Consider the following 13,510-nt stretch of genomic DNA (forward strand, 5'->3'; position numbering starts at 1 on the left):
GAGCCGAGAGGAGGGCAGGGTGCACCCCATCTCAGGCACACCTCCCCTGTACCGGGGAGGCTCATTCCGGTTGGGGTGTCGGCCTGGTCGGCATTTAATGGGTACCTGTGAGGTTTCACTCCACTGATGGCGTCGTGTATTGGGAACAGTAGTGCGGTGCAGGAGGGGCCTGCTGTTTCTGAGAGCTGGCCGAGCCCCAGCCCAGGCAGCGATGGGCAGCAGTGAGGCCCCGTGTCCCCAGGCTCTCCCCTCTAGAGCGGCGAGCAGGCTCTCCCTGTACCTCCTTCCCTGGTCCTTCTGGCTTCCAGGTCTCCAGGGGCAAGTTCTGGGAAGCAGCGCAGAACGATCACAGGACTTGGGAGCTCTCGTCCTGTCTCTGCCACTAACTGGCTGTGTGATCCAGGCCCCCTGCCCTCTCAGTCCTCAGCTGTCACAAACACCAGGGTGCTGACACTCACTCCTGCCTTGGGCGGCTTGGGTCAAGGCCTCAGCAGGGTGAGCCTCGCGGGCGGCTGACCCGGCACAGAGCTGGCCACGTGGCTGCAACCCAGGTGGGGTGGGCATCCGGGAGGAGGCTGGTCCCTGTCTCTCGGTGGCACCTTTGGCCTGGAGCTAGGGGCCCCTCTGGGGTTAGGGCCGTCAGCCCCGCTTTCTTCAGCTTCCCCCTCCTTTTCCCACACCTCACCCTGCTTCGCAGAGATGGGGAGCTTTTTGCTGGCTGATGAGGGGAACAATGGTTGTGGGAGCGTGTGGGTGCCTATGGCGGGGCTGTGATTTTCCCGGACAGGCAGGCGTGAGAGGGAGAAGAAATTATTCTGTCTAAAATCTCAGAGATGAGCTCGTCTCCAGAGCTGGCAGAATGACTGCTTCGTGTCTGGGCGGGGAGGCACGAGATAGGGTGGGTTTTAGGGGCAGGATCCCAGGAAGGGCCACAAAAACCAAGATGACTTTTATGTCTGCCCAGGTGTCACCCCTTACAAACAGCGGTGACACCCATCATAACAGCCAGTCCTCACAAGGAGATCCCCCAGAAGGACCATCAGGTGGGTGGGCATTGTAATTAACCCAGTTTACAGATGAGGATACAGGCTCTGAGGGGTTAACTGACTTGCCCAGGTCACAGAGCCAGTTAGTGGGAGAGCTAGGGCTTGAACCCAGGCCTCTGGGTCCTCAAGTTCCCATCTGTCTGGCACCTCCTCCTAAATGACCACATGGAGATGATATTTCTGAAGATGAAGCCAGGGTTGGGACCACTGAAGCAAACAGCAGTTGCAGTTTATGTTCTGAATCCTCAGGCAGGATTTGCCAAAGGTTCCCCGCTACCCCGACCGTAACCTCCACCCTCAGTAGTGTGTCTTTCCTGCTGGAGGAGAAGAAAGGTTAGATTGGGAAGAAGGCTGTCCTACTGGGACCCCAAGTCCCAGGGGGTGGACTTGGCAACTCTCTGGGATTCAGAGGGAGTCTCAGAATCTGTTGGACTCCTAGCTCTCTGCCATGATGATTTTTTTTCCCACCATGAAAAAGCAACCAGCTAACAATGGCTAGAGACTAAACCCTACTCAGGAATCTCTTGCTTCTTTCCTGGCAACATTTCATTTACATAGTGGGAATTCCTGTGGTGACAGTCAGGTAAAAGGAGGGTGGGCAGGGGCTCTTGGTGACAGGTCATTATGGTAGCCATTGGAACTGATCACAAACGTTCAAGTCTCTTTTATCCCAGGCCCATCGGAGGAGATGACTTTTCTATCCACTTCAATTCAGCCTGGCCATCCGACTTGCTTTGACCAATAAATAAAATTGTGCCCAATAAAAAGTGATGTGGGTATAACTTCCAGGCAGGAAGGAGGGAGTTGATAAGAATGTCTGGGGGCCATGGTGTTGACGCCCCTTGAATTTGCATATCGCCATGCAGCTCACAGCAAGCTTTCACAGTCGTTTGGGGCTGCATAATGCGTCGGTGAGAGCAGACTGACATTAGCCACTCCTGAGTCCATCTTCCTCCCATTTCCTAACTGGGTGTGGTTCATCAGATACCCCAGACTCTCCCAGACTCGTCAGCTCCTTTCTAATTAGGCAGGGTCACACCAAAGCATAGAATTCCCAGTGTGTGGGCTCTTCCAGGCAGAAGCATTAAGTGGTCCTTCTTGTCTCTTTCCTTGTCTCTGAGGTCCTGGACACACCTGTTGAGTTGAAGCCTCCATCAGACCGGGTCACGAGTGACTATGATATACAGAGCCTTCCTGCTGACCCACAGTGGACATGTTGCATGTGCAAGAAATCAAGTTACTGTTTGAGTCATTGAGATTTAGGGGCTGTTTGTTGCTACAGCATAGCTCAGTTTATTGGGACTGATAAAATCACCAAGCTAGTCAATAAAAACCTTGCCCAGGACTTTAGAGTTAGGACCTAGGCCTTTCTAGTGGGCTGGACTCATAAACCTTGCTGCTATATTTTCCACCATGGGAATGTGGGAGCTGAGAAATAATTTTTTAAAGAGAGAAAAGGCACACATCAAGGAGAGGTGGAGATACATCCCCAGCATTCCATTTCCTGCCTAAGATGCAGATGTGTAAAAGTCCCCTGGGTCCTTTTATGAAACACTTCCCCCTTTATTATACAAGTTTGGGTTGATTTAGGTTGATCTCAACCAAGAGTCCTAATACTGAGTGAAAGGGGATTTGGGACAAGCCTCCACTTTCCAGATGAGGAAGCTGAGGCTCCGAGTGGGTAAGTGGCTTGTCCAAGGTTATAGAGCCATTGAGGGCAAGTGTTCACTTGCTCCCTTTCTTAGTAAAATAATTCAAACAGTAAAGATAAAATGCTAATCTTCCCTTCTCGCTCTCCCAATCCCACTCTCCAAAATTAACTACTCATCAGTTTGGTGGGCATTTTACCAAACTTTTAAAAACTATATATTTACAAATTAAGGTACACCACATTCAAAGAGTTTTATTAGAAAAATGGGATATTACACCCATTTTTCTGAAATTTGTTTTTTTCACTCGTCAGGTTGTTGACACTTCCAAATTATATCTGTACCCAGCCCATCTGGTGATATGCCAGGGAGAGAAGTGGTGAATGAGGCCAGGGCCCAGACTCAAGGGAATCAGGTCAGAAAACCCTGGGAGCGGGGGAGTGGGGAGAGAGTCTGGGCAGAACCTTCCAGGCACCTGGTTTCGCCCCTTTCAAGGCTCCCAACATCCCTCCAGGAAGCAGCTCCTCCGGCCAGCTCTGCACCAGAGGAGCTTGGCCTTTTGTTTAAATTGAAACCTGCTCCCCCACTGAGTACTCCCACTGGCCCAGTACTTTCCATTAATTCTGGGGCAAATTGCTTTAACCGCCTCCCAGCCTCCCACGGTAGATCAGGCAGGGGTGCAGCGTCTCCTGCCGACTGCAGATGCAACTCCTGCATCCGGGGCCTGAGAAGCACCAAAAACCAGCTCTGCAGAAGGTGGAAACAAACACCAATACTGACCAGGAGGAAGTCAGGAGCCCAGAGGCTGAAAACCAAGGGCCCAAGGGGCATGGAAAGAACCAAGAGGAAACCCAGACGACCCAGACAGCCAGAAGGCAGGCAAGCAATTAAAGGAGGGGGCTGAGTTTTCAATTAACAGGCACCTCTGCTAGCAGTAGATAATTAGCGGATTAGCAAGGCTGTTAGCAAGGCTGCTGCCAGCGAGGACTGGGGCAGGTCCCTGGGCATGGGGAACGGGGGGTGGGACTGGGGCTCCAGATTCCACAGGAATGAAAAGGCAACTTCAGGCTCAGGAACCTGAGGGCAGCTGAGGGTCGTGGGACTCAGCAGGGATGTAGTGTACAGGCTGGAGGGTGGGAGGGCAAGCCAGGAGTTGGGGTGGTGATGGTGGTGTCATTGAACTGTCCCCTGGCCTGCAAGGGCCGGTGGTTTGCAGAGCTGTCTCTGCCTGGAGATGGGCTAAGGAGGGAGTTGATGAGAATGTCTGGGGGTCATAGTGTTGACACCCCTTGAATCTGCATATCGCCATGCAGCTCACAACGAGCTTTCACAGTCATCTGGGGCTGCATAATGCGGGGATGAGAGCAGAGACTGACATTAGCCACACCTGAGTTCATCTTGCTTCCACTTCCTAACCAGGTGTAGCTCATCAGACATCCCAGACTCTCCCAGACTTGTCAGCTCCTTTCTAGTTAGGCAGGGTCACACCAAAGCATAGAGGAGCCAGCGTGTGGACCCTACGGCTGTATCTTCCCCTGATAGGGAGTTTGAGAAGGGCACTGCTCCAGAGAGTGGAGCCTTCATCAGCCTGAATCCCTGAGTGGCCTGCATGGAGCAGATCGCCCTCCCAGCCTCGAGAAGACATATAGTGGGAGTGAAAAATACTGTTTTAAGGTATGAGATTTCAGAGCTCTTTGTTACAGCAGCATAACCAAGCCTATCCTGGCTATTACACAGGGTGACCCTCACCTCCCTGAGCCTCTGTTGCCTCATCTATAAAGTGAGTAAGAATGATACTCACCTTGAATGATTATTGGGAAGTTAAGTGAGATGGTATATAAGTTGGCTGAAGGATCTTCTCAGTTCCTGGGTTGCACGCCTCCTCCAAAAAAGAGGAATGTTGCCATGTGCCAAGGTCAAAGGCCGGGGGCATTTGCTTGGCCACTGCTAATGGTTGGAACTTTTATAGTGCTGGGCAAAGAGTTTAAAAGTTGAGCTCACATGGGGATGGGCAAGGTCCATGGGATGCTGGAGGCCTGGGCTGACCCTCCCGGGGGGAAACCAGGCCAGGTCGCTCCCTCTCTGCCTTTTCCAGCTCTCTTATTTCTGCGTTGTGGGGAGAGAGGCTGACGGCTGCTGCCCTTGTCCATGCCTGGCGAGGGCTGGCTGGACCAGTAAGTGCTTCTCCCTGAGCTACTGGGACCCAGACGGGCTTCCCTTGGTTCTCAAAGGCCTCAAGCCATGTGTGACCCTAGTGAACCGCCAGCAGCACAGGCTTTCCCTCTGCCCCCTCTCCTACAGCATCCCCGGCTTCCCTTCCTCTCCTGGCTACCCGCTTACCCTACCACCTGTCCATCATCCCCTTCGGCCTGGTCCTGAGCTGGTCCCACTTTCCTCCACAGAAGAGGAGCCAGGTTACAGGAACAGTCAGGAAGCGGCTGACTGTTCTCCATTCCGTTTTTGGCCTATTCCCCACTGTTCCTGTTTGGTCTACAAGATCAAACCCTTTTTTTTTTTTTTTTCCAGCTGATCTCATTCCTCCTGGAGTTTCTGATGCTCTGCGTCCAAAGCCTGAGCAACTGTTTCTGTTCACTTTCCAAATATGAAGCCTTCTCGCCCTCTCTCTGTAGTTGGCTCCCTGCTCTGAGCTCACCTGATTCTTTAGAGGCAGAATGTTCCAGGCACAGCCTTTTAAAATTTCCTTCTTAGTCTGAGCATGTTCCGTTGGGACTCTTCCCCTCTCAACCCAGGAAGCTGCCATACCACCCCCCCCAAACAAGCAGCCACAATGCCTCTTCTCTGGGGCCTTCCTGCCCACCATGACTGAGCCCACAGGTCTGGACTCTGAGATGCACAAATGCAGTCAAGGTGACCTCATGTCCACGGAGCATCTTGATCAGGAAAGCACTTGACTCTCAACTGTCTTACTCACAGCCACAGATCAGCAGGGATTGGCAGTTTCCCTCGTCTCGCTCACAAATGAATCCTTGTCCTGGCTAATGCCAGCAGCTGCCACCCTAACAGCCAGAGGTACAGCCGCCAGGCCTGCGCTGTCCAACACAGTGGCCACTGGCCACATGTGGCTTTGGGCACTTGAAATGTGGCTCCTTCCTTTGTGTCAGGCAGATGAGACTGCTGAGGCTCACAGCATTAACTGAGCACCAGGGTCACAGAGGGCAGCAGGAAGCAGTGCTGGGCTGAGTCCCGGGTCTTCTGGCTCATGTGACTAGTTGTCTACCCAAAAGCCACCCTCCCCTTCCTTTCCCTTAAAGCTGAGGATGGCTATACAACCCAGGATGACTGATGACAGATGTCCTCTGAGTAGGGTTTCCAGGATGGCTACTGCTTTCCCGGCAGCTCTAATGGCTCTTCAACTTTGCCCTTCACCTGCCACTTATTCTTCTCTGAGGCATCAACCACCTTGTGACCATGAGGATGAGGTACCTGATGAGGATGGCAGAGCTGAAAGGACCCTGGTCCCTGATGACCTCACTCCAACCCTAACAACTTGACTAGCTGTGGCCTCCTGACCTCTAGACTTCTTGTTACTTCAGGAGAAAAACCTAAAACCCTATTTGTTTAAGACACTGCTGTCAGGTTTCTGTGTTTTTGTTATATGCAATTCTAACTGATCTTCTCCCGTGTCCTTTGGGAATTTTGGTCATGGGCAGAATTTACTGGTAGGAAAGGAAAGCGCTCAGGGAATCTCTAATCTCACCATTTGTCCTCTCAAGTTTGCAGGGACAGATGGAAAGTTAGCAGGAACCTAGGTTTCCTCAGTGGCCTGGTGGGTGAATTCTAGGAGGATTCCCTCGTCACAGAGCATGAGAGCCCAAAGGAGGATGGCCACAATCAGAACCATTCTTTTCACATTACTGATGAAGAAACTGAGCTCTATGTCAGTTAGGGTATGTTTGGCTGCAAGTAAAGGAGACTCAAGTAATGGGAGCTTAATTAAACAGGAGTTTATTTTACTCACATAACAAATCTATGTGGTCGCAAGACTGTCCCACAGCCCCCAAAAAGCCAAAGCATGAGGTTGGCAAGTCTGAGATTTTCTTGGTATTTCCCTCATTGTTGCAAGATGGCTGCCAAAGCTCCAAACATCACATTCTCATTTAATGGCAAACAAAACTGGAAAGAAGGGAGGACAGAGGAGAGAAAAGGGGAGGAGGCTTTCTATATAGAAGACAATCTCCAAGAAGGATCCCAGCAGAGTCCTCCTTCTTTCTCCTTGCCTGGGAGTAGGTCACATGATTACCCCTAGTTGCAGTGGAGGCTGCCCAGACAAGTAGTTAACAAAGGGCAGAAGTGCTCCACAACCATTTCCAGTCATGATCCATTCCCTGGCTGGGCACATTGCCACCAAGCCAAATCAGAGTTGTGTCGGCAAGGCGTGAGGAGAGAATGCCTGCGGGTGGGGGACCGATGGGGCACCTGACTTGTCCAGGGTCAGACAATGACTGGTGGAGAAAACAGGACTAGAACTCCAGTCTCCTCTCCACTGGTCTCTGAGTGGGAAAAACCTCTGTGTTCTGGTGCAGCAGATGCTGCTAGAGTATTAGAATTCTGTGCTATTGGAGGAGTCCATGGAAGCCAGTCATGATTTTCCTGTGCCCTCTGCTGGAGACTGACCAAGAATGGGTGTGTGATGCCATTCTGGTCAGTGAGCTATGACAGAAAAACTGCTTATGGGGATTCTGGGGAAAGTTCCCTTACTCTTAAAAAGACATATCCAGGAAGAGGTGTCCCCTCCTCGGTGCTATCCCCTGCTGGATGTGATGGCTAGAACTGTGGCAGCCCTCTTGTGATAATGAGGGAAGCTGATTTGCGAACAGAGCTGGCCCACTGAGGCAGGCAGCATGAAAGGTGCAAGAGGCTTGGGTCTCTGTTGATGCCACTGCAGCGCTGAGCTGAGCAGCGTCAGGCTGTCCTACCTTGGGGCTTCTTTGCACAGGAGGCCCATCTCTCTTATTGTTTAAGCCCCTTCTAGGTGGGCCTTCTGTTCCTTGCAGCTGAAAGCATTCTAACTAATCCACCCGTTTGCCTCTGCTCCATGTCCTGCTCCAGAGGCAGGTGCAGACCAGCACCAGGCAGCCGCTACCCGTTCTTTGCCCACACATCTGGAGCTCAGCCTCGTGCGTCTAGCTGTTCAGTACATAACCACGCTGCCCACCACAGCCAGAAGGAGGTTGAGAACTGCATTCACAACCCCAGGCAGTGGGCAGGAGTGGTTTGGGGAGAGGTGTTATGGGGGCTGCATAAAAGAAGGTCATTCCTGACCTTCAGAACCCCACCATGGCCCTGCCCAGCCCAGCCTGGCCCCCAGTGACTCTGAAGACAATGCCAGCAGCCACCTTCCAGCTGCTCCTGGGTGGGGTGGGGCAGAAAGGTTGGTGGTTAAGTGCTGGAGAATTCCCAGGCCCTGGGGCTGGCCCAGAATTGGTTTTTGTTGCGGGAGTGTGACCATTCTGTCCCCGCAGCTTGCCTGGTACAGGATGAATACAGGCCAGTTGAGTACTTTTCTGGCAACTGATTATATAGATTTGCTTCCACGTGGACTCTCTTGCAATGACCCAGGACCCCACGAGGGCCCTCCCCCAGCCATTTGTGTTGAAACACAGCATGTTAGCCTCTTTGCCCTCTAGGAAAGGGACTCTTTGGCAGGAAGAAGGGCCTAGAGGGAGGTATATCTTGAGGCACTTTCTTTCTTGGAGGAAATGCTAGAGGGCCCTAATGTCACCGCTCCCCCATGCCACCCACCACCAGCTGCCAAGTGAAGCCTGCAAATTGCGGATTTGATCATACCTCCCCCCGTGCAGGACTCTGATGGTGCCTGCTGCCCTGGAACTGCCGGGCAGCAGGGAACTTCACATTCTGCTGGTCCAGCTTCATGTTGCTGGGCTTTTTGCTTGTGCCAGTCCCCATGCCATGATCCCCTTACCGACCCAGACAGTTGTGCCACCCCGGTGTGGCCATCAGAGTCATACGGATTGGTTCAGGCATGGGCATATGTGACTCTTTCTGGGCCAAAGAGCGTCAGTCCTGGGGATTCTGTGGGAAACTCTGGGAGAGGGATGTCCACACCTCTAGGTTTGTCAGATGGAGAGTATACAGCTGGCACTGCCGGGGACCATCTTTGTCCCCCAAGGGGCTCAGCCTAAGAATGAAACCAACCCAGAGGGAAGCAGATAGGAAAAGCTTTAAGGGACATCCTGATGACATGATTGCAGCACCTGAATGCACCTATGCCGGAAAGCTACCTCTGGACTTTTCAGTCACTTGCGTCAAGAAATTCCCTTTGTTCAAAGAAAACAAAAAACAAAAAACGATTTGAGCTGGGCTTTTGGGCATTCACATGAAAAGTCATTCATTATGGGACTTCCCTGGTGGTCCGGCACCAGGGTAAGACTCAGTGCTCCCAACGCAGGGCGCCCAGGTTCAATCCCTGGTCGGGGAACTAGATCCCACATGCATACCACAACTAAGAAGCCCGCGTGCCACAACTAAGACCCCGTGCAGCCAAAATAAAATAAATAAATAAATAAATATATATATATATATATATATATATATATATATATATATATATATATATATATATATATATTTTAAAGTCATTCATTATGAAGAGAAAGGCAGGACGCCCTATCAGGCAGGATTAATTCCTCCTTTATTGCTCTGCATATGCTGCTTTCACAGCACTTACCCACTCGGGTAGCATTGGCTGTTTCTTTCTCCACCTGCCCAACAGAACCGTCCCTCTTGAAGGACTGGACATTGCTGCCGCCTCAGCTGCCATTGGACCTCAGGTGCAGCTCATTATACTCTCAAGTTGAGTTAAATTCCTTGGCACATTTTTTTTCATCTTTGGTCCACATAAAACCCCTCTCTTGTTTTACTTATTCTCTTTTAGCTCTGTATCTCTCTCTCATTCCCTTCCTCTGCACAGGATACATGCGAATGGATCTTCCCCGCCCCCACCCCTCCCCGGAACTGTATACGTTCTTGCAAAATGGCTACTGTCTTTACGTGGTTTTTAATTTACGCAAATGGTAATGTTTTGGTTCTTGCAAAATGGCTACTGTCTTTACGGGGTTTTGAATTTATGCAAATGGTAATGTTTTGGTTCTCATGTTGTTTCTTACTTTTTAAACTCAGCATTGTTTACTCATCCATGTTGCTACGTGTGCATTTAATCTCTTCTAGTTGCTGCATAACTCTCCACGCTGTGAATCATGCCCACTTTCCTTTCCATTCTCCCCAAAGTGGGCACCTAGGTTGCCTCCAACAGCCTTTGCCCCACCCCTCCACGGCCAGAACTCTGCAGTGAACATCGTGAGATGCATGCTTATGGGTCTGCGTCAACTTCTTTCGCATCTACACCTGGAAATGAAATTGCAGGTTTTAGGCGAGGTGGACTATTGACTAAAATACCTCCACAGTGGCCTCTTCAGTCTACCCTGACCAACATCCCCACATCTCCATCCAACACAACCACTTGACTTTATCCAGCTAAGTTTGACCTGTCTATAGATTGTGTTAGTTCTCTGCTGCTGTGTAACAAGTTACCACAAACTTAGTGGCTTAAAATAACATACATCTTTAAAATATTTATTTATTTATTTTTGGCCACATTGGGCCTTCGCTGCTGCGCGCAGGCTTTCTCTAGCTGCGGTGAGTGGGGGCTACTCTTCGTTGCGGTGTGTGGGCTTCTCATTGCGGTGACTTCTCTTGTTGCAGAGCATGGGCTCTAGGCGCACAGGCTTCAGTAGTTGTGGCACATGGGCTCAGTAGCTGTGGCGCACGGGCTTCATTGCTCCACTGTATGTGGGATCTTCCCGGACCAGGGCTCGAACCCGTGTCCCCTGCATTGGCAGGCGGATTCCTAAGCACTGTGCCACCAGGGAAGTCCCCACTTTGATTCTTTAATCCACCATCTGAGTATCCACCTTGTATGGCATAACATCATTTTTCTCTATAAAGTGAGTCAGAGTTTTCCCAATAAGAACAACTCTTTCCCCACTGGCTTGTGATGCACCTCCTATCACATACTAAGCTCCCCTATAACCAGAGATCCAACTCTGAACTCTCCATGCTGTCCCAGCAGGTTGTCTATTCTTTCATTAACGCCATATTGGTTTTTTTGTTTGTTTGTTTTTAAAATGACGTCATTGTCGTATACCTGAATATCTATGGGAGTGAGTTTCCTGCCCACCCCCATTTCACTTAGGCATCTATAGACCTTTATTTCTCCTCACAGATTTCAGAGTAAGTTTACATAGCTGGAATTGTTATTGAGATTACAGTGAAGTTTAGATTAATTGAGGGAGAACTGACATCGTCATATATTGGGCCACCCCTGCCAAGAGCGTGAGATGACTACTTGGGGAGTGTCTACACCCCCAATTTGTGCCCATTCAGCAATTAGCAGGAACTAGATAGTTTGATAAATCAATGCTAGGGAGGAAATCTCCAAGGGGGAAGGAAGAGAGGGCCTGGAATGTTCCTCAGCACCAACTCCCTCTTTTCAGCCAAGTCAGGCAACAGGGAGGACACACCCTGCTGAGCCCTAGAGAGAGGGGCCAGAGCCCCTCTGCCCAGATGAATGCCAGCCTAAGTCCTCTTTTCCAGATGACGTACAGAAGGAAAGCCCATCTAATTCAGGGAACACTGGCCCCCAACCACAGGGCGGGCCTCTGTCCCTCTGGGCCCAGGGACCCAGTTGCGTGTGTCAGGACATTCTGGGTGATTCGGTCTGGCCTGAGCCCAGGGTGGGGCTCCCGAGGTCCAGTTCAGGTAGGGCCAAGCCCCAGTGAGTTTCTCTGTTTCCCCCGAGGTCTGGTCAGCCAGTCAGTCTTGCTGCATGGCAGCTCCATGTTTTCTGCGCACCGTTTGATGAGCACACTGAATTCTCAGTATCCCAACCAAGATGCAGGTCTGAGAGATGTGCTTCTTTTTAAATGTCCAAATTGCAGCCAACAACACAAACAAAACACATTTCTTCCAAAGAAGCAACAGAACTGAGGACAGAAACTCTGCTAGATGACAGACCTGGTGTCTGCCATCACAATCCGTGCAACTTTCAAGTCTGAAGCATCTGTCTGGGGCTACTTCTGAGCGTTAAGTCTCCCTAAGAAGGAATGGTGGGGGCCTACAGGAAGCTGTGAAACTCAACTGCCTACACAGACAGCGTTCCCAGAACAAAGGCGCCTCAGGTCAATGCAAGTCTGTACTCTTAGGAGGCAACTTACTTCTAATTAAAGGTGGTCTTGGGTTTTTTGGTTTTGTTTTTGTTTTTTTTTTCCAGATTCTGAAGCTGAAGTGTACCCTGATACAAAAGAAGGGTAAGATGGGGGACAAAATGGATTCTGAAAATGCTAAAAGGACATTGCAACCTGGGTTAAAGTGAACAGATAGAAACATATAGCCTGCGTAGATAGACACAAAACGGCACAAAGAAAGTAGAGGAATGGCCACACCCTGGAGGGGAAGGGTGAGGGCAGTCAGATCAGGGCTGGCGAGTCAGAGAGTAAGTGGGGGTATGAACCCAGCCAGGCTCCGATGTGGCTTTGCTCAGTGTCACAGTGTTCTGAAACTGTGGGATTCTCTGGCTGTCATTACATGGAGGGCAGTGTTAAGAACAAAGCACAATCATCCCCTCCTTCATTTATTCTGTAAGCCTGGCCTACTACTTGCTGGTCCCCTGCAGTGTGCTGGGAACAATCAAAACATGAATGAACCTATACACTCCTCGTTCACCTGAAGTTAGGGTGGAGACAGGAGTCGGGTATTAATCAAGCAACCACACGAATAAGCACACTGGTCACAGGGCCAGCTGAAACTCGGGCACCTCGTAACTGCATTAAGTTCCTGACTGTGGTCTAGGCTTCTAATCAACAAAGGAAATGACACAAAGGAGGCCTGACTTGTTTTTCACGAAACAAAACTGGCTTCTGGTGATCTCTTTTCGAAGTGTCCCCGGCTCGGGATTTTGCGAGAGCCTACACTCCAACTTGGCAGCACATGTACCCTGGGAACCTCTTTCATTAGAACCTGGCGGCCCACGCGTCCTTATCCTTCGGGTACCCCAGGTCTCGCGGACGCCTCCAGGGGTCCCCACGCACCTGAGGGGGGGGGGTCCACCTGGGAAGGCGAGCAGCACACGACTTGGGACTCACTGAGGCGCCACGGTCACTCACGCTGCCCCCAACCCCGCCCACACAGGCAGCCCCGCCTGTCCGCAGCCAAGGCCGCGTGGCCACGCAGCGTGCAGCGCGGCAGCACGCCAGGGGCGGGGCTCTGGGCCCAGCGCGCGTCCCAATTGGCTCTCAGAGCTGCCTTTCAGACGGCGTGCAGAGGCCGCCCGCCGGCACTTTTCGGCTGCTGCTTTGGCGGGAGTCGGCGGCTGGTGTGAGGTGAGACCCGCTGGGATCGCTCCAGTACTGGGCCGGGTCGCACCAGGCCCAGGGCCACCCAGGGGCCTTCCCGCTTCGGGCGCCGACTCGGAGGGCCTCTCTGGGGCTTGGCAAGGGTTGGACGGAGCGCCGGCCCTGTAGGGCTCGCTGTGCAGGTGAACCCCACTGTGGGGTCCGTGGCCTGAGGGGCAGCCCCTCAGAGAGCCCTGCTGTGCGTGGTCCTTGGCCTCTCGTCACCCTGGACCCAGGGCCGGTGCGGCAGACGCCCTTTCTTCCGTCTCGGGGCAGCTCAGGGAACGCTCGCTGTGGGTCTGTGAGGGCCCCGAGTTCTGAGTCCCCCCTGCCCCCGCCCCCGGGTGCGGGCCGAGGGGTGAAGAGGTCATGTTCAAGCCGTGGT

The 13,510-nt window shown here is 51.8% G+C and overlaps 1 protein-coding gene across 1 annotated transcript in view; it reads left to right on the top strand.

Moving 5' to 3' along the window:
* The window catches only part of GPAT2 (glycerol-3-phosphate acyltransferase 2, mitochondrial), a 33,934-nt gene that overhangs the window by 8,058 nt on the left and 12,366 nt on the right, over nucleotides 1-13,510 (top strand). The window contains exon 2 of the mRNA XM_059943482.1: nucleotides 12,923-13,108. Coding sequence (XP_059799465.1) covers nucleotides 12,923-13,108 — 186 coding nt within the window. The remainder of the gene's footprint in view (nucleotides 1-12,922; nucleotides 13,109-13,510) is intronic.

This window comes from Balaenoptera ricei, chromosome 13 (genome assembly GCF_028023285.1).
Source record: "Balaenoptera ricei isolate mBalRic1 chromosome 13, mBalRic1.hap2, whole genome shotgun sequence".
Taxonomy (NCBI): domain Eukaryota; kingdom Metazoa; phylum Chordata; class Mammalia; order Artiodactyla; family Balaenopteridae; genus Balaenoptera; species Balaenoptera ricei.